The 20,879-nt window shown below is 40.4% G+C and overlaps 2 protein-coding genes across 6 annotated transcripts in view; both read left to right on the forward strand.

Moving 5' to 3' along the window:
- pkn1a (protein kinase N1a) overlaps positions 1–2,048 on the forward strand; it is a 59,999-nt gene extending 57,951 nt beyond the window's left edge. For all 3 annotated transcript variants that reach the window (XM_034083381.2, XM_034083372.1, XM_034083389.1), the window contains exon 23: positions 5–2,048. In XM_034083381.2, the coding sequence (XP_033939272.1) occupies positions 5–208 (204 nt within the window). In that variant the 3' untranslated portion in view covers positions 209–2,048. The remainder of the gene's footprint in view (positions 1–4) is intronic.
- A 912-nt stretch (positions 2,049–2,960) lies between these two features.
- On the forward strand, positions 2,961–20,665 carry map2k7 (mitogen-activated protein kinase kinase 7). Of its 3 annotated transcripts, XM_034083421.1 has the most exons (13): positions 2,961–3,151; positions 4,898–4,945; positions 8,036–8,180; positions 8,759–8,825; positions 10,177–10,290; positions 11,278–11,397; positions 11,606–11,713; positions 12,599–12,778; positions 12,900–12,980; positions 13,324–13,466; positions 13,896–13,941; positions 14,060–14,195; positions 16,268–20,665. In XM_034083421.1, exons 1-13 carry the CDS (start codon positions 3,028–3,030, stop codon positions 16,471–16,473), a joined length of 1,518 nt encoding a protein of 505 aa, XP_033939312.1. In that variant the 5' UTR covers positions 2,961–3,027; the 3' UTR covers positions 16,474–20,665. The 3 variants fall into 3 exon arrangements, with proteins under 3 accessions (XP_033939312.1, XP_033939294.1, XP_033939303.1); XM_034083403.2 differs by lacking the exon at positions 16,268–20,665 and having other exon boundaries at positions 14,060–14,801; XM_034083412.2 differs by lacking the exons at positions 4,898–4,945; positions 16,268–20,665 and having other exon boundaries at positions 14,060–14,801.
- Positions 20,666–20,879: the final 214 nt, after the last annotated feature.

Genomic DNA, 20,879 nt, shown 5'->3' on the forward strand with positions numbered 1-20,879 from the left:
CTAGAATGTGGACTGGGAGATGTTGCTGCAGAGGAAGGCTCCGCCCCCCTTCGTCCCCTCCATTGTCGGGAAGGAAGACGTCAGCAACTTCGACGAGGAGTTCACCACCGAACCTCCGGCACTCACGCCACCACGCGAACCTCGTGTGCTCTCCCGCAAAGACCAGGAGAGCTTCCGGGACTTTGACTACGTTTCCGACCTCTGCTAGTGGGCCTTGAAGACGAAGAGGAATGTTTGACTTTAAAGGCTTCACAACGGTTTTATCTGAGCGGACCACCGGTCCCAACTGACTGTCCGCTGACTGTTTGTCTGCCGTTAATTACACTGTGAATGAATGCGGAGAGACCAGAGCCAGTCGGTCTGTGTTTTGTGTGTCTTCAAGTTATAAAGATAGAAAGCTGAGAAAATAAAAGCCAGGACGGACAGCTGGTGGGGTTGTACAAACGAAGGCCCCAATCCTCGTACATCACACCAGTGACTTGTGTATCTTTACAAACATTAGCCTTTTAAATTACCTCCTCCCATCCTCTTATGTGTCGCTGTATTCACCCGTGCAGCTGTGAGGAGGAGCTGCTGACTTTTTAATGGCCTCTCATACCAATGCCTTACATTTGTATTTGATCCACAGAAAAGCATCATGTTTTTATTTTGTGGCCCGTTGTATACAGCAGCAGGAAGAAGAGTGAGAAACCGAGAGAACCTGCTTGTGAGAGTGGGAATTGTAATGTCTCGTTCAGAGTGAATTCATATTTGAAGCTTCCCCAGCAGTGGTGTGATGATGACCCTCAGTCATGCTGACCAATGCTGGGCGAACTATGAAATATAACTACAGGGTAAAGAATCACTTCTTAATTCCTTGGAATTCTACCAACCACTTTTAAAAATGGTGCTGCTTGGATTTTAATGAATGCCACAAATGTTACAATTGCAATTTCTAAGTAATCATATTTTATGACCGTTGACTCCTCATCCATTATTCAGTACCAACCACATACTTTTTAATTGGAAATTATATCACAACCATCAGCATTAAATGCTATGTAGCAAACAGGTCACTGTATTTCACTTTTTTTTTATTACAAAAAAAAACTGAACACTAAAACTTCATGCACAAGTAACATTATTGTGTTTGTTCATTCTGAGTTTAAGACGCATTGCTCCAGTTATCTACATGCTACCAGAGTTTTGTGTACATGAAGTAAGTAATTTCCCCTCAAGACATTTATATGTGACTTTAAACTCAACAAACTCTGGCTCTAGCATTTGTTTTAGTGTCTGTTTTAGAGAACTGATTCCAACAATACATTTAAAAGCTACCCGTGGTGGTTATTGCAGATGAAGTTATCTTTGTTTCAGATAAAACCAATGGATATCTTGGTGAATATCTGGAAAATCTGGGTGGTGAGTGACACAATCAAAATAAATATTGTCGGCCACATCACATCCCAGCGAACAAGGTATCTTGGCAATACATTTCTAAAGAAACAATATCATTTAAAACACAATGATATATCTTGAAAATATGAGCCAGTGGTATAAACATTTCTGAGTAGAGGCGAGGTTTGTTGTGAAGCTGTATGTATGATGTGTGGATTTTACTTATCTTGTGTTGTGTCAAAACAAAAACCATGTGAGAGTATGAGATGACTTATTTTATAAAGAAAACTTGGAGTGAATAATCTGTGTGTTGTTTTTAGTGTACAGTATCTAAGGACACTTGAGAGTCAAGTAAAACAGAAGAGAAAAAACTAAAACATAGCCGTATCAGTAGTTTTTATTTATCCATTTAGCAGCAGCATTTTAAACTGAGGGGTGATGTTCTACATTGTTTTGTGTTTTTTTGCTAAATCAATATCATTCAGGGGTATTGAGTCGTAATATGTGCATATCCTGTCATCCCTTTTCCAAAATGTAAATTGTAATTTTAATAACTTTGACCATAAATTCATCTTTTGATTATTTGTTAGATTAAATGATAACTGTTGAGTCTTCAAAAATGTAACATAGTTTATCAAAACTTGAGAACACATAAACCAGATCCAATGTTAGTGTCTCTTTGAATTGCTTGTTTTGTCTAGTGAAAATCTAAGGTCCAAAAGTAATTGATTTAAAACTAAATAAAATGGCTCCATCAGCAAATCCTTACATTGGAGAATAGAAGCGTGTGCTTATTAGTTATTATGATGATTAGTTTTCTGATCAATAGTCCACCAATCTCTTTAATCATATAAAACATGACCGTTATACAAATGTAATGTTAATGTTATTGATTTCAACAATATAGCCCTAATTCAAACACAAAAGTTGACCTCACAATTGGACAACCTTGCTTTAGTAATCAAATTTAAGAGATCACTCTTGACTATTGAATAGCAAAACACATACATCAGAGACATATTTTACTAAATGATTATTCCCTTATGTGACAGCCAGCAGACATACTCTCGGCTACCGGACGGCCTTTATCACATGTTTTCGGTTGGAGCTTGGGTTGTAATGGCAAAATATTTTAGTTCATAAAATATCAATTCATGTTCCAGGTTACGATTTTTATGCATGTCTGACACCTGCAGCCTAAGGTCAAGAATTTACTTTTATAAAGCTCAACAATAAGGTTGACATTGAGAAAATAATTGTTTACAGTTTCTTGGTAACTAAGCAAACTCAGCCTTATGTTTGAGTACCATGTGATGTAGATGTAGTTGAATAAGTAATAATAATAATACATTATATTTATAAAGCGCTTTTCCTGGTGCTCAAAGCGCTTACAAGCAAGTCAAATAAAATAACAACAAAAGTAGAAAGTGCTAAGCTAGGAGGAATAAGGGCAAGGGGTTAGTTGATTAGGAGTTGATAAGTAAGTACATGATATTCCTCCTCAATAATCATATCCGTACGAAATAAATTGGTAAATTACTATTCATTTGAGTGTGCGTGTGCGCGCGTGCGTGTGTGTCCAGTCTGCTTGCTTGCCGGAGAGGGAGTCGAGAGCGCTGCTGGGAACTACATGGTGCTCAATTTTTCAAGATGTCGTCGCTGGAAAAGAGGTTGTCGCGAATCGAGGAGAAACTAAAGCAAGAAAATGAAGAAGCTCGCAGGAGAATCGACCTTAACATCGAGATGAGTCCGCAGAGATCACGTCCGAGGCCGAGTGAGTGTCCACCGGGGAGCACCGGGGTGTCGGTAACGGGCAGAATAGCAAGGGGAAAGATCGGAGAGGCGGAGGGAGGAGGGGGTGTTATGCTGCTACATGCTAACAGGCTAGCTACATAAACAAACACCGACTCAGCTCAGTCGTTTGATTTTTACCATCGAATCACTTTCTTAACAAGTAGGACAATTTCTATAGTGAGTGAGGCAAAAATAAAATTACAAATAAAGCGGTGTCATCAAATGTTTCGCTGGCAGTCACGTCCCGAAATCTGTTCTGACTGTCCTGTCAAACAAGCTAGGCTAAAAAGCTAGCAATATGAGTGATAGTCGGTGGCAGGGCCCATCGTCAAATCTGATGTAGTGTTCAACCTCGTTGTGAAATATAATGGAGATGCCATTTGTCTGTAGTGTATCTGAAGTTTCACGTTGTTATTATTAAGCAGCGTGTTTGCTTGTGTCTCCTGCGGCAAAGTCAGTTTTCAGTGGCAGTTTTGACCCTTGACGAAACAGACGCTAATGTGTGGGAGCTATCAGTTCTGTTAGCTAACGTTCTACAGACGTTACCAGGTGTTGGTTATATCTTTAAGCTTTATAAACTACTGCTTACATATGGTGGTTGAATTTTAGTCTGCTACAGACTTATTGTCATAAAACCCTTTACAGTTGTCAGTACATATGAGTTTTGTAAGATATGGTGAAACTGTAATGTTGGGCCCTGAGAAGAAAATCATCAAATCAAACTTTATTTATTTAGCATTTTTCATACACAAATGTAACTCAAAGTGCTTCACAAACCAAAAACATAGCCAATTTACAAAAAATAGTAACAATACTATCTCCCCCTTCTCGGGTATATCCAGAGTAGCAGCTTTGTGATTAAAAAAAAAAGAACACTTAATACCAATGCAGGACTGAATCAAACATGAATCAAATATTAAAAAAGAATACAATTTAAATTGAATAATAATAAAATAAAATTCTGTTAAAAACCACATTTTAAAAAGGTGGGTCTTGACTTTGCTCTTTAAAGTATGACAGTCAGGTCTTCTGGGAGAATGTTCCACAATCATGATCCGTAAAAATAGAAAGACGGCTCACTGTGGGTCAGAGATAGCTTTAAAAAACAATGAAAATCTCTTTAGACAGCCCGGCTCGTTCAGTGCTGCAACATCATGCCTGCACTGACATGTTACACCAAAACAAACTCTGTGGCAACATATTGGACTTTAAAAACAGCTTGTCACCGATATCAGAAACCCTGTTCTCTGACTGACTGTTTAAAGATCATTCTTTCCTACAGATCACTTGTCTATTCATGAGGTTGAAGAGACATTGACCACAAATCTGCTTTTGTGCCTTTTGTTTGAAATGTGTTTTTTAGAGGTTACTTTAGCTTTACATTTTTGAAACTTCTCAAAAAGAAGAAGTGTTGCCTTTTAATCCAAGCCATAGAATGATTCTCCTATGCCAAAAAGGAGTAATGCCTCAATACCATCTGATTTAGTTAATCGGATAACAGCCATTATATTACCAAACCACATAAAAATGTTTTTTGGGGGGAAAAAACTCAGATGTGTTTGTGTGAAGAGAACACGGAACTCATACAAGTCAGAATGTATTTTTCCGTGTATTTGTATAATTTTTCGAGAGATGTGTGTGTATGCTTGTATGTGTGTGTCTGATCGTGTTAGTCGTACAGTGCAGTAATTTGCGTATGTGTGTATATTTTCTTTCCTCTGTCTAGTCATCGTGATCCAGCTCAGTCCTGCTCCAGCACCTTCCCAGCGTGCAGGTATCATTCAATCCATCGCTCTCTCTGCCACTGCACCTCTCTCTCTCTCCCCCAACACCTCCGTCCCCCGTTTCACCTCCCATCCCCTCCTCCCTTATCTTTCTTATTTTTTTAACCTATCAGAGAAGAACACAGGCCATCCAGCTCCTTACATTTTGCCCAGTTAAGTTTAGCGCCATATTTTAACTCCTGTCTATAATAGGCTCTCAATACTGCCCTTCACTTACTGCAATTACTCATGTGTCTTCTTTACACTGGAATGATCGTTTCTTACATTCAGTCTTATTAAAAATACTAAAAAGACTGTGAGAAATGCCTGAACAAATGACTATACTAGTCAATTAACTCTCTCTAACAACTCTAGATGTACATCTCAAATGTTTGTAGAAGTACAACAACGATAAATTAAATACATGGATCACAAAGGCCCATAAGTACATCTGCCTGATAAGTTTAAACATTTTACTGGTTTTACATTTCTTGAATGTTAGAAATACATTGACAACAGTGTCTGACGTTTTAATAAGACCTTCTGCTGAAGGGTTGAAACTAAATCTATATCTGTGAAACCAGTTCTGATATTTTAGCCGAGCAGTTATTTACACCTCCCCTCTAATCACATCCTCTCTGTCTTTCCATTCTGACTCCTCTCTCACCGTGAGTCTGTGCCAGTGGCAGGGCAGTGTTGGTGTGTGTTGATGTCCACAGTGTGTGTTTGTCTGGACGTGCATCAGCTAATTAACCTTTGTTTTGCTGGAGGCAGAGATCATGGTGCATGTAGCTTTTCTGCACAACACAATGTTTTGGGTTGTGTTTTGTCCGACACAGTCTCTAATCCAGCATCCCCACTGGTCCGTCTGCAGGAGTGAACACTGGCTGCTCTCTCTCTCTCTCTCTCTCTCTGTGTGTGGAGCCTGAAGACTTCCTGTCCGAGTCTGACTGACTGACTGACTGTCTGACTTCCAGCTTAGTCTGTGCTATGCAGTTTTGGCCGAAGTTCTCCTCTCTCTCTGTTTGATGTTGTTTGTCTCTTATTCATCCTCTGGCATCCCCCCTTGCACCTCCCTTTTTGCAGCAGCACTGTGTGAGCTGGAGGCGGTGCAGCAGTGCCTGCGAGTATTTGTGTGTTGGTTCGTCTCCTTGTCTGTCTGCCCGTCTGTCCTCACATCCGTTCATCTGGAGCCAGCCGAACTATGGAGATGCAATCTGTGCCAAAGACTGCCTGGGTCCTTCTTCCTCCCCACACTAATCCCTCCTCTCCTTCACTAACTGATTCTCCCCTTACAGGCGCATCCCTCCACAGGTGACTCGTGGATATAAAACACCTGCTGGTTTTCTCAGAAGAGATGCCAGCCTTCTACTACAAACATACTGTTAATCATATTAATATTAATAATGGCTGCATGGTCCTCTTAGGGTTTGCAAATTGGTTCCAAACGTGTAAAAAGTTGCTGTTGTGAAATTGATGATAATGAATGAAAACTAAACTTCTTAATGGCACTCCTTAAATACATAGTCAGACGCTGTTTTCTAAATGGCATACTTTTCTTTTTTACTTTTGCAATAGTTCACAGCTTCCCTGACAGCATGTACTGTCGCATTTAGTATGTTGACAGTTTCTTCATAACATTGTCCTTCTAATATATCCCCTTCACAAAGGATTGCGAGTCAGAATAGACAGAAAAGCATGCCACATTCCGTACTGCAAAATGATGCAATATGGCTTCCTGGTATTTTTTGCTTCTTGGATTTAACATACTATGTATTTGGACTTCACTTTTTCAAGGATACTAAAAAGTATGCTACTATGGGTTATGGAACGCACACATAGTCTTTTAATTTGGTTGCATGACAGGTCTGTGCTATCATCACTTTAGATTGTTTTCCTGAAATTCTTTTACATCACAATTTGGAAATGAGTCCGTGCTTGCACGTACACCTGATATACAAGGTCAGCTGAGTCTTAACTTGTCCTTGAATGAACGAGTTAGACCTACAGGGCTGGCAGCATGTTGCAACAGCCAGTCAATATGGCGTCTTGTTTATCAAATAGTTTCGGGGAATCAGTTGATGTTATGTCAAACTGGGTTGTATTTTCATTACTTAGGCTGTCCGTTCTGTTAGTGTACATACATACATCTATTTGAAATGATTACCCAAACTGTAGGTTGTAAACATCGAGTACATTTCCCAGATTGACTAACTTTGACAAATTGTTTGACACACACCAAGTTTTCTTGCACAGTGATGGATAATTATAAATATTACGGTTGCGCTCACTTTGAATTTCAAATCCATGTGGTTGATTACAACTGAAGCCCTGTACTGCTTTCCTTATTGGTCTTTTCTTTGTATTTTTGCCGAGGTCTCAGCAGTCCTTTTCGTGTGTACACTGTACACTGCATAACATAAGCCAAGGCTACAGCTGATGAACAAAACCCAAGTATTAATAAACCATAGTTTTCCTTTAAAAGTGAACTGTCGACATCCACATCCCCAAACTGTACCTCCCAAGCTGTGAGCTAACCCTGTGCTCGCTCCCCTGCCTGAGAATGGTGTTGCTTTTGCTGTGAGATAACGGTCCTGTTTGTTTTAACATTAGGTCGGGACATCAGCGAAATAAAAACAAAGCTGTAACCTCTGGGAAATGAAAACAAGTCAAGTTCATATGCTGGTTAAATCCTACCCAGGGTGTAGATAGCAGGGCTGTAGTGAAAGAACACTTTGACCCCGCAAAGGCCAGTTTCCCTGGCTGTCTCATGGGAACCCTTTTTCCTTGATACTACACAGGATACGATCATTCCAAAGGATTTCTCAATCACTTTCAATTGTGCAAAAAAGAACCTGAAGCCCAGATTTTCAAAATGGAAATGCAAAGTAAATTTAAACACTGAAATGTGTTGAACAAAGCAAATAAAACACACCTCCTTCTCTATTTGTGCAAGACCTCTTTAAACCACTGAAATGAGGCAGTCAGTAAAGGCATGCGTTTACACTTTCTGGCATGCTGGCCTCGGGTGCAAAACGCACTGTACCACTCGCTCCGTTTGCCTGTCTGTTTCTAATGTGTCATGTCCCCCCCCCCCCCAGCGCTCCAGCTGCCACTGGCCAACGATGGAGGCAGCCGCTCCTCGTCTTCAGAGAGCTCCCCTCAGCACCACCCGTACCCCAGCCGCCCGCGACACATGCTCACACTGCCCACCCCTCCCTACGCCCTGCAGAAGAGCTTAGAGAAGTATGTGCACACGTGATGATGTTCATAGATTAATTACTACCTAGAAACTGAAGTTTTTAGTCTAAAATGACTGTTTATGCAGCATCGATAATTGCCTATTAGGAAAAAAACTGTAAAGACTTACTGAGATGTTGGTTGATGATGTGATTTACATTTTATTTATTTTTTCTGAATAAAATACTTAACTGCAATTATTATTAGCAATGACTTAACGAAAGTCAGCCAGTCTTACTGTTGAGTCACAACTATCTGGTTGAAAATAATTATGAAGAAATATTTAGTACAGAGGAATTATAAATATGAACATAAAGAGACAAAATAGTTACAGTGATCTCACATAACACAAACAAGATCGTCACATGAACGACATTAAAAGTGAAAAGTGGGCCGGACAAAAGGTCATCTAAAGAAAAGCAGGTTGTGTTACACTTGTGTGTGGGTTGAAAGTGTGTACAGAAATGCACACAGCATCCATTTGTGAGTCAGAAGCCTCTCTTATGTTGCTATGGGAGTTTTACACTGAAACATACGTACTGTAGCTTCTGCACCCTCTCACATGGTGTCTTTTGTCCCCACAGTGCAGAGATAGACCAGAAATTGCAGGAGATCATGAAACAGACGGGCTACCTGAAGATCGACGGCACGGTGAGATGTGACACATGTTGACTTTCTGTAGTCTGAAAAATGTTGATTCCATACACTTTGTTAAATACATAACTGAAAACCAGGGTGAGAGATCATCAGGCAGGTGATACATGGTTATGGTCAGCAAATCTTGGACGTCCTAGTACATTGGATGTATTTTATTTGACCTATTTTGTTCTCCAAAAACAATTAAAAACGCATTAATGTGCCACACTGTTGCACGGGGTAACATGTTCCTTCTACTGTGTACTGTGGACATGAAGACTGTCATTTATTATGACTCAGTCCCGCATACAGTAGTAGTCCAACCTGCTCCTGTAAAAACTCCCAAAAGCAGTAAATGTGTATTATTCCACAGCTGAAAAAAGTCCCCAACAAATGTTACTTTTTTTTTTTTTACATGTTACTTGTTAGACGCTTTTATCCAAAGCGACTTACATATTCAATACTGTGGGCAATCCCCACAGGAGCAATTTGGGGTGAAGTGTCTTGCCCAGGGACACAACGACATGCTGACTGCAGCGAGGTTTGAACCTGTGACCCCCTGTTCCAAACACCTACGGACAACAACTACGCCACACTTCTATTTGACTTATATTTGAGTCACATTTGCTACAAACTACAGTCACCAGTTTGTAATGTCTGGACCTCTTGAAAACAGAGACAACCCAGGTCAAGGTCAAAGCCCTATAAAAGCAAACATCCATACCAGACTACTGAAGTGTCTTTGAGGAGAGCAGAGAATCTCTATGAAGGGAAACAACAGCCCCTGGCATTTTGCTTCTCCTTTACAAGAAACAGATTCTTATGAAAACAGTTTGGATGGGTATTTGTTTATGTCTAACAAGATAACATTTAGATTAGCTATGGCTCGGCCCCAATTCTTTAAGTTTGTTTTTCTCCCTCTTCTAGCCTCCAGGTCCCGTTTCACAGTCAGTGCCTGTCAGGGTTTGAAGATGCCCGAGAACATGATCTACTCCTGATTGTTGTTACTTATTCTCATTAGCTCAGAGGGGTTTCACAGTCAATTGCTTGACCAATCGTCACTCTCATTTCAGTCACAAATAATTAGTTTTAGCAAAGCAAAGAAATATATTTATCTTCCCGCTGTGTCATGGTATTCTTAGGCGGGGCCAATGGGGGAGCAGCTTAATTACACATCAAAACATTTGTGACTAAATTGCCCAGAGGGGTTTGCTGTTGCCTTACGAAGCAGAACATCTGAATTGGCCTCTCATCTGTTTTCAGCTCGGGGATATCGCGAAGAGACAACATTAACATTTTAACCAGTAAATCCAAATGTAGCATAATCGAAAGACTTATTTCTCTCTGTTCCTTTGCCCGTCCACAGCGGTATCCAGCAGAGGTGACAGACCTGATCAGTGAGGGGGAGATCGGCAGTGGGACCTGCGGACAAGTCTTCAAAGTGCGATTCAAGAAGACCGCCCATGTCATCGCTGTGAAAGTAAGAGCCTGCACTCTGTTTACACCACACATTCATCAGGACTTGCTTCTTATTGGTTTAAACAGAACAAACGTACAGAGAGATGATTTGAATCCTAGGTTTAGATTTCATATTTCCCCGTGGCAAAAGTGTTATGGCTACAGGGTCCCATCACCTACAGCTGTTGAGATTGATTGTCAATTTGCGATGTACAAATATATATGTGTCAAAATCTAGACAGGAAATGTTAACAAGAGAACAATTATTTAATAATACAGAGAGGCACAAATAGGAAACATCTTTATATTACCTAATGTAAATGTCCATTTTGAAGCTTTTTCAATTAGGTGAACTGTGATGGGAGTTGGTAACAGCTAAACTGTGTGTTGTGTAAACTCTGTACAGAAAGATGAACTACTTTTTTCATTCACACAATTAATCCTTAGCATTCTTTGTAAGCTGCTGGTGTTACTATTGTATTTAAGCTGTGCAAAACAAATTGAAAGATGGATTTCCTAATAAATGACAGCACCCCTCGCACAATTTTAATTTAGACAGGTAGCCAGTGTCATTAAACATGCCATACGTCTTCTTTACATGAGCAATTTATAGTTATTTTTAGTTATTTATGCTTTACTAATGATGTCAAATCGACCATATGAGGAAACAAATTGTAATGAGTGCACTGGTCATGTCTTAGCTTAAGGCCTATTTTCAAAATGCAACCAAAAAGGTCCCTAAAGGCCGAGGATCATAAAGACATGAACTCTAAAACACCAGTAAGCGTGAATACAATTCAGCAGGAGCGCGATGCTAACCCCGGCTTAGCTCTCTGACTTCCCGTTGTGTTTTGATTGTGGCTAATTTCCCAACACGGTGGCACTAATAACCTAATAAGAGACGTCTTAATTACAGCCCACTGAGCTGTTTAACAACCAGGCAGTCAGCTCACCAGAGGGGTCTTTGTTTTGTCATTTTCTAATGGATTGTTTCTGTGTGTGTCACCAGCAAATGCGCCGTACAGGAAACAAAGATGAGAACAAGAGGATCCTGATGGACCTGGACGTGGTGCTGAAGAGTCACGACTGCCCCTACATCATCCAGTGCTATGGCGCCATAGTTACCAACGTGGGTGTCCCCAAAATACATTTCAGTGTTTATTCTGAATCGGAGCACTTCCACTGCTAAATGCAGTCTCCCCAAACAAACTGGAGCCTCTGGTTTATTTTTATATTTGCATGCAATCTGACTCCTTTTACCCCTGTGCCCCCTCCTCAACTGAACCACTAAAAGGGGAATGTGTTTGGTAAATGTGTTTTTAATGATGTGTGTACAGACTGATGTCTTCATTGCCATGGAGCTGATGGGAACGTGTGCTGAGAAGCTGAAGAAGAGAATCCAGGGCCCCATGCCGGAGCGCATCCTCGGGAAGATGACGGTAGCAGTAAGTGGAAAAACACACACACTCCCACGCAGATGCAACATTCACACAATGTGCTTTAATTTCACTATTCAAGTATTTTCCAATACAGAAAAACATAGAACCACATTTTTCATTTGAATCGTTTCTTTGAACCGGGACAGTGCACATTGATGAACACTTTAAAAAGAAATAATGCTTATAAGTGTATATGAGCCGGATTTTAGCTTTGAGCTAATTTCCATCCGTAGTCCCTTCACATACAACATATAAGTACATGACATGCAGGAAGAGCAAGAGCAGCATACAAGCATTTACCACATGGCAGTACAATGTAGCAGCTTTGATATATAAAGTGCAAGAGAAGTTAAAAGAGCTACCTAAAGTGCAAGAGGAGATACCCCTGTGTTAAAGTGCATTTAGCGGTGATTACACGGATGTTTGTTTCTCAACCATTCTTGGAGTTGACCTTTAAAACTATTGAGAGAGGGACAATCCCGTATCTCAGTTGGGAGGCTATTCCAGAAAGAGCTGCCTTTAATGGAGAGGACATTTTGTCCAAAAGACTTCACAGTCTCCTCAAGACATAACATTGTCTTGTATTTTGAGCAGGTTTGATGTTATTAATTTGTTATTATTTAATGTTATTAGTTGATGTTGCAGGGGTTTGTTCACATAGCACTTGCTACTTAATGAGGATACTTGCTCATTGTGTACTTTGGAGCCCTTAGCTTGGTTAGATCATTTTTATGAGTTTGGCTATGTCTGTCTGAAGCTAGAGTTAGGGTTAGCGGGATGCCTCGTGATTGGGTTTATTTAGTAACCTCTGTATGAACACTGCAGATGAGAAAGTGCAACACTGCTCGCCTGTTCTGTTCTAATTTGTTGTACTGTGCGTTTGTTCTCCAGATCGTGAAGGCGTTGCTGTACCTGAAAGACAAACACGGTGTCATCCACCGGGACGTGAAGCCCTCCAACATCCTCCTGGACGATAAAGGTCAGATCAAACTGTGTGACTTCGGCATCAGCGGACGCCTCGTCGACTCCAAAGCCAAGACCCGCAGCGCCGGCTGTGCTGCCTACATGGCGGTGAGTCAAAACTCACACACACTGCTCTTAAGACACCTCAAGTATCTCTAACATTAAGTTGATCACATCCTGTCCAACACACAACTGAATCACGATAACACCTGTTCTCGTGTTCTTGCAGCCTGAGAGAATAGACCCTCCAGATCCCACCAAACCTGACTATGACATCCGAGCAGACGTGTGGAGCCTTGGCATCTCTCTGGTAAAGCTTTTCTCATTTTATTACAATAAAATAAAAGTACTTGCCCTTAAAATTGGAGCTAGCTCTGGTACTTCTCCCTCCAGTATATTGGATTCAAATGATGTATTTACATGTTTTGTAAAACATTTAAGCGTGTCAATGTACGAAATAAGCAACACATCTAAAAACCATGCATATTGAACGATTCATTGTGAACGACTACTTTCTCTACCTTATTATTTGTCGTGTTACCTTTTATTATGTTTGGCTATAAATGATATCCCTGTGTGGAACTCATTATAGGCATAAAGGGAGAGGTGGTGCTGCTTCATTGTGGATGTTAACGGCTCTGTGTGTCCTGTAGGTGGAGCTGGCCACGGGACAGTTTCCCTACAAGAACTGTAAGACAGACTTTGAGGTTCTGACCAAAGTGCTGCAGGAAGACCCTCCTCTGCTGCCCCTCGGCATGGGCTTCTCCCTCGACTTCCAGTCCTTCGTCAAAGACTGGTGAGTACACATCCCACTCTTTTACTAATTTGAAGTCTCAGGTCATCAGGTGGTGGTTTCATAACTGAACACATAATTACATCCAGAACTGGAGAAGGTGCTTATAGATTATTTGATCTTGTCCTCTGTTCACTGTAATAAACAATATTTAAATTTAAATATTTATGTGTATAAAGACTTTATGCACTATCTTTTTTTTATTTTAATTTTTCTTATATAACTATGTGGCATTGTTGGAGGAGCTCGGGTCATACGTTTTTCATTGCCGTTTCTATACTTATGTGCCTATGACTTTGAATCTTGAATCTAAACAACAACAAAACAGTCCTGCCTTGAGCAGGTTCTGTAAAGAGACTTGCCTTTCCTTCCAAATATGTCATGTGTATTTAAAACGTCTTATTGAAGCTTTATTTGTGTGTCTTTCCACAGCCTCACAAAGGATCACAGAAAAAGGCCAAAATACCACACGCTGTTGGTAAGAGACTCGTCACAATGAGCAACAAACATTTTGCTGAGATTCACCCAAATGACAAAATGGTTCAATGTGACTAAACCCCCCCCTCTCTCTGTATCTCCTCGTGTTCCTCATCCAGGAGCATAGTTTCATCCGGCGTTACGAGGTGGTGGACGTGGACGTGGCCGGCTGGTTCCAGGCGGTGATGGACCGCACCGAGTCGCCCCGCAGCAGCCAGTGTTACAGCCACCAGCACCAGCTCCACTCGCTCTTCAGTAGGTAGCCTAGCCCAGCCCGGCTCAGTCTGCCCTAGTCTAGCCCAGCGTTAGCAGCTAAGCCTAGCGTTAGACCCAGCCTGTCCATTTGTCCACCAGAGACCCTGAAGAGCCCACAGAGGGGGGGCGGAGCCTCGATGGAGGGATGGACGGACGGATGGCACAGGTGTTCTGTTTCTCAGTGTGTTGAATCTGGACAGGCAGACATGGGAAGGGGGGGGGGGGGAGAGAAAACGATGTGCACACTGTAGTTAGCTTCATTTGTTTACACACTGTCTCGTCACACTATCATTACGTCACAGCATAGTGTGTGTTATAGCCACACACTTGCATACAAACTGTGTTCCTACATGTCCTCCACGTGTCATTTAGTTTCTCACCTACATGTCTTCAGCATCGATCCAAGCCGTTGGAACAGAGTAGTCACTACACTGGAACAAAGCATCTGCTACATTAGCAAACATGAATCTTTCTTGTACAAAAACCTTTGAGGACACATAAATGTCCCGTGCAATTATGATTCTTCAGGTTTCTAGTATCACACATTCTGTGTGTGTGTGTGTGTGTGTGTGTGTGTGTGTGTGTGTGTGTGTGTGTGTGTGTGTGTGTGTGTGTGTGTGTGTGTGTGTGTGTGTGTGTGTGTGTGTGTGTGTGTGTGTGTGTGTGTGTGTGTGTGTGTGTGTGTGTGTGTGTGTGTGTGTGTGTGTGTGTGTGTGTGTGTGTGTGTGTGTGTGTGTGTGTGTGTGTGTGTGTGTGTGTGTGTGTGTGTGTGTGTGTGTGTGTGTGTGTGTGTGTGTGTGTGTATCAAGACACAATCACTGGTTGTTTTCAAAAGTGAGATTATATCTACTAGCCATTTATTCACCTTCACACTACAGCTGTTACACTCGCACCATAATAAATTCATCTGTTAGCGGTGCTTAATTTTAACATGTTAAGTATAGTAACTTTCATTCATTTTGATATGAGTAATGTTTAGGTTACCGTATCGTGTATTTAGAAGCTGCACAATTGGGAAAAACACAATGAAAAATACTTACAAAAAAATGAGTGTTGCATTCTAGCTTTGTAGAGGAGTTGGTTTGGTTTTGTGTTTAGAATAACATAGCTAAACTAAAAGAGATGGAGGGACCAACGAGTGAGAAAGGGATTCTTTCTAGAAGTGTGGGAGAGAGAAGCAGAGAAAGTGGAAGAAGGAGGGAGTTGTACTCTTGGTTGTTTGAATAGCTGTTACAAGTTAGAGAAACGAGGGAGAGGTTCGGAGCTTATCTTGTACAAAGAGGAAGATGTTAAAACCTGTGGAGCATTTTCTTACTCTGAGTTTGTCTACCTCTTCCTCTCTGTCGGCCTCTGCTGTGTACTGTGACGTAGTGCTCCACAGGGTGACCAGACCAAAGGCTGCATGTAGGTTGTTGTTGGTGGAGGCCAAAAGATTTAGACCTGCTCCTGCAAACATTTCAGAAACCACAGACACATCTTTATGAAGCGTGTTTGTGCTGTTTTTAGAACCTAGAGCAGGGTCTCAAAGCCTCAGATCCAGTAAAGCTGCCCACATGTTAAATATAGCTGTTCGGTCTATAGCTGCTTTTTGCCTTCATAGTCTTTTAGTTTTAAAGATTGTTTTCCCAGGATTGCAAATAAGGATTTATTCAGTATCTCTGAATCACTAATCTTTACTTTAATAATTCAGTCAAACAGTTATTTCCAAATCCTTATATCCTTGTTATCTTTTAAAACCAAGAAAAGCAGTTCATCTTGAATTCTGGCAATAAAGAAAACCTTCAGAAATGTTTCTTCAATTATTTAAATGATTTTAGAATATTTTTGTCATCGACCGACTAATTGATGAAGCAAGTAGTCCCAAACCAGCTGTCACAGGCTAAGACCAATGGCTGCACTGCTTTAGCATTTATGCAGAAAGCTTGGAGAAGCGTCCCTGCCAGTGGGAAACTGAACTTTGAGACCCCTGAACTAGAAGATTGTAAAGATAAAATTGACTGTGTCCAGCTCACCTGAACAGGTCCATGTGTTTGAAACTGAGATGTGTAGATGTACACATTTTGAGACTAGAGTCCTTTTTGACGGGCAACAGCCGAAACCTGCGAGATATGCAGACTCCCCCGTCACTCAGAAAACCAAATCACTGCTAGACACAGAGAAGTGCGAAATGGCGACGATAGAGAGAGGAAAAGTGAAGTATGAGAGAGGGAGAGAGAGATGTCAGAAAAGGAGAGGGAGAGCTAAACGAGAGGAGGCGATAGAGTGTGGTGAGAAGTAGACGGGGAGATTTAAGGAAGTTGGATTGGAAGTTGGGAATAGTCAGAGGTGAGGTGGAGGACAGGAAGTAAGTGTGTGAATAAGGAGAGAGGAAACAGGCTAGCTGGTTATTGTAAAAAGCTTTCATGGTGTTACACCAACCTACCAATTATGATTTTAGCGAGTGAGTTAGCGTGTTGTGTTTATGATGTTTACCGTTGAAACAATGTTATTTATTTACATTGCTACTGCTGCTACTTTTTATTGCTTTAGACGCTGCTGTCACTTCTTTTCCCCAAAGGCCAAATACTTTATTCTTTTTTTTAAGCCAAATAAGTAAAATAATGCAACGTGTTACCAAATACAAAGAAAGTCTGAAGAGAGAGAAAGCAAGTGGGAGAGGGAGAAGAAGAGAAAGTGTGGGAGGTTGGATTTATAAAAAGTACTAACTAACATATTAACATCACCTCAAATGTAGCTCTATGTGTAATGGAAGTAGTTAATCCTTTATTTCCTGACGTCACACTAAACTGTACAGTTTATCATTAGAGGGGAGGTCTGTCTGTCCAGATGCTTTGTGTCCTGTCCCCCCGTCCCTCCATCTGTCCACAGGTCGCCTGCAGGTTTGACAACATGACAGTTCACACCAAAGGTGTCAAAACTCAACGTAAATACAAAAGCGTGTAATTGTTATGACTATTGTTATTGACCTTATAATTGATTACTCTCTGCTATGATATATATGAAATCTATAGCTAGTGGGAAGGGGGGCGCTGTACTGTAGTAGTGCTGAGTGTGTGTTATACTGTACAGGGGGAGACTGGTGCACTTATTTAAAACAGAGGCCCATCTCATCTGATGCTCACTTTAAATCTAAATGATGAAAACTGATCTATCCATACAGTACATATAAGCTAATATCAGCCAGGCCAATTATAGTGTTTCTATATTATCCATGATGATACTTTTTAAATTTAGAAAATCTCCCTCCAGTTCCAGAGAAGACATACTACTACTGATGAGTAAACTAAAACGAAATATATTGAAAAACAGTGTCCCTTTAAGTACAGCTGGAAGAGTGTAAAAATGATCCGTTGACCGCATTATCTCCAGGTTAAGCCCTGACCCGTTAATATAGGTATTGTGATTAAACACACTTACTGCGTTTTAATCAAACCCTCTAGAATGATTGATATTTACTCTGGTTAGATTGGGGAGAATTTACCCTTTTTGCCCGATACCACTGTCATGGGTGGTGATTGAGAGTTTCCGTGCAATCAGGGCAGAAAGTCCTTCACAATATGGCTGCTGATTATGCGTAATAAAATTAGCTGATCCAGTTGTTAAACATCTTGCACCATTATTTTAATTCGACATATCTCTAGAAAAACAACATATTTCATGTTGTCTGTCCACATTTTGTTGTTTTTACACGTGCCTATGAATTAATATAAATGTATGTTATTCCCGTTACACACATGTTTGCAGATGCAGGACTGTAGTATTGGTTATTCTGGTGATTAACCATGAGTCAACTTCGTAATACAAGTGAACCTGTGTTAACCCGTGATGCACATACTTTGCGAGCTAATATTTTTAAACGACCTGGAACTTATCTAGCTTGCTAGCTTGTCTAAAACTCTAGATCATAACCTCTGTGCGTGTGTCTGAACACGGAGCAGCACCCAGTCTCCTGCTGTGCTCTGTTATTAAGCTGATGTTTATTTTGCTAAAACACACACTCACTCTTCCGTTCTGTTTGTGTGCATTTCCATGCAAACACCTCTGTGAAACCAGTCAAGCCAGGTGTGCTCAGAATGGCTGTCCGTGTGTGTGTGGAAACATCTGTAACACACACACATCAAATGTATAAAGTCATCCCATTCTCCACAGCAATGCTGGCTCCTGCCAATAGTGGCTTTATGTGTATCTTAGTTTGCCAGAGGTGTGTGTGTTTGTTGTGAAACCATCTGTAAGTAAACCAAATATCATTTTCACTATGCAGTCATTCAAAGCATGTCAGCTTGCTCCCATGGGGGGAGAAATCCTCCGGTTCATTCACAGATTTACGAACAAACTGGAGTTAGCTACAGTGTGTTTTTGTTTTTGAGCCCCTCCCCCTCGCAGTGTGATTAAACAGCGCCTTCAGCTAAAGAGTAGAGGGAGAGCGAGAGGTGTGTTGTGAATGAGCTGACAAATATTTAAGGATTGTATTTGGGTCGGGGAGGGACGCAGGGTTAGACTGGGGTTTGTAGTTTTGGGGGAGATACAGATCAATGCTGTAAAGTATATCAATTGCATGTTATTTTCTCCGTTGTAACTGCCATTGTTTTTGTTTTCTTTCTACGACAACGGTGGGTTTGGGCGGGGATGCACAAAACTTTATCCTTATTTATAATTTTTACGCATATTTCCGTATGTGTGTGTTTAAAATGTTGAATTATTGTGTATTTAGAAAAATACACACTTTTAGTTGTTTTCTTTGCCTTTTTAAAAAAAGAAATGTTTGCAATATATATTTTTGTTTTCACTTTGGACCCGTGGTGGAGCAGGAGCTGTGTCATTATTAGCAGAAGGTGTTTGTTAGAGATCGTCCTGTTTCCCCTCACCCTGTGCCGTGTGTGTTTCTTTCAGTTACCCGCGTGTGAGTTTTGTCTACCAAAAGTCTTTATCGATGGTGATCATTATTATTAGCTTTTATTTTTTGTCCATTGTTGTTTTTTATTATGATTACTATTTTTATTATTATTATTTTTGTTATTATTATTCAGGGCAAAGATGACACCAAATTGAACAAAGAAATAAATGGGTGATCCCAGACAGTGCAGAGCTTCCTTTACTGGCGAGGTGGAGCAATGGCTCCTCACCGTTACGCTGTAGTGTCTGCCACCGTATTGAAACCGCCACGTAAAGACAACCTCTGAGCTGAAAGTCTAATAGTATTTTTTTATTATTATTATGTATTGTTTTCCTTTGATCAGATATCATGATCGTTTTATTTCTTGTTACCCCAGTTTGGGTCATAAATAGTGTGCTGTTATTTAATTTCTTTATTTTTCCCTCTCATCCCTGCCCACTGCTTTTTGATTTTTTTATTCTATTTCATGATTTTTTTTATTCATTCTGGTTTGATGCTGTAGTGTTGAGCTGATTGGTCGAACACCAGAGCTTATTTTTCCTTTCCTAATGCTGAGACTCGTGACTGATGTTGCACTTGTGATGGGTTTTGTTTTGTTTTTGTTTTGCGTTGCAGATTTGGGATTGTTGTGCAGGAGAATATCGGGTGTTTTCCTTATTTTCTTTAAGTCACAGCAGTTATTTTATCAATCATAGATCTGTGACACAGCAAGAAAATTATTCGACAGTGTATTTTTCTCACTGATATTTATTTATTGGTCATTTGTATGTTTTTTTTGGTTTGTTTTATTTTTATGTATTGCTTTTTTGTGGAGGGCAAACAGGACTCAATGTAGAGGAGTTTTACATTGTGTACAAAAAGCTAAATATTGTATTCAAGCATCACACTAACGTACAGTCTAGAGTAACAGGTAAAGTAGAAACCTGCAGCACAGTGAGGTGCTTCTGTTTCTGGCTTTACTGTGACTGTCAGACTTTGTTTACTGTTTACCCTCTCAGAAGGCACAAACAAACTGGTTTAAAGAAGCCACAGCATGGTGTATTTGAACTGTAGTGCTTTGCTAATAACTCACAGTTAAAGCTTGTATTGTTTGAAACGTTGATGGTTTTTAATCTGGATGCCAGATACAAAGCACACTAGATTTGTGTTTTTAAGTTTAAGGTATTCCAGCTGATAATAACTGCTATGATAGTGGACGGATTGGCTTGTTATTAACCTGCACTCCCTGCTTTGAAACATCTTTGAGGTTTGATGCTTGGTTTTCCTAAATGCAGTCTAGATAGCATGATGCTAGTTCGCAGGGCGGGGGGAGGATTGACTTCAGTCTCCACTGTTGCAGTTCAAAGGCTCCTTTATGTACGACACCGTGGATTTATTTACAGTTGTATCATCGAAACAGCTTTACTGCCCGTTTCTCTTTTCGTTTTGTTTTTTGGCTGTATTTTACCCCCCCCTCCCCCCAGTCTCATTTCAAACAGAATAAATGCCATTATATTGTGAATACCTCAGGATTTTTTTGGAGAAAAAAAAACAATAAAACACCTAAAAATAAAATAAATAAAAACTCATAAAAATGCGATGTGTCATGTTTTCCTTTTTTTATTGGCTTGTCAAGCAAGAGGGTTTCAAGAAGGGTTGGAAGCAGACTTTAGACAGAAAAACAGACATATATATATATATATATAGATAGATAGATAACGCACTGAAATTGGTTATTTCATTTAAAATCTCATTAAATGGTATTATTTACATAGATTTATTTGAATTTGCCTTTTAACCACACATTTTTT

The sequence above is a fragment of the Pseudochaenichthys georgianus genome, chromosome 1 (assembly GCF_902827115.2).
Source record: "Pseudochaenichthys georgianus chromosome 1, fPseGeo1.2, whole genome shotgun sequence".
In the NCBI taxonomy this organism is placed as follows: Eukaryota; Metazoa; Chordata; class Actinopteri; order Perciformes; family Channichthyidae; genus Pseudochaenichthys; species Pseudochaenichthys georgianus.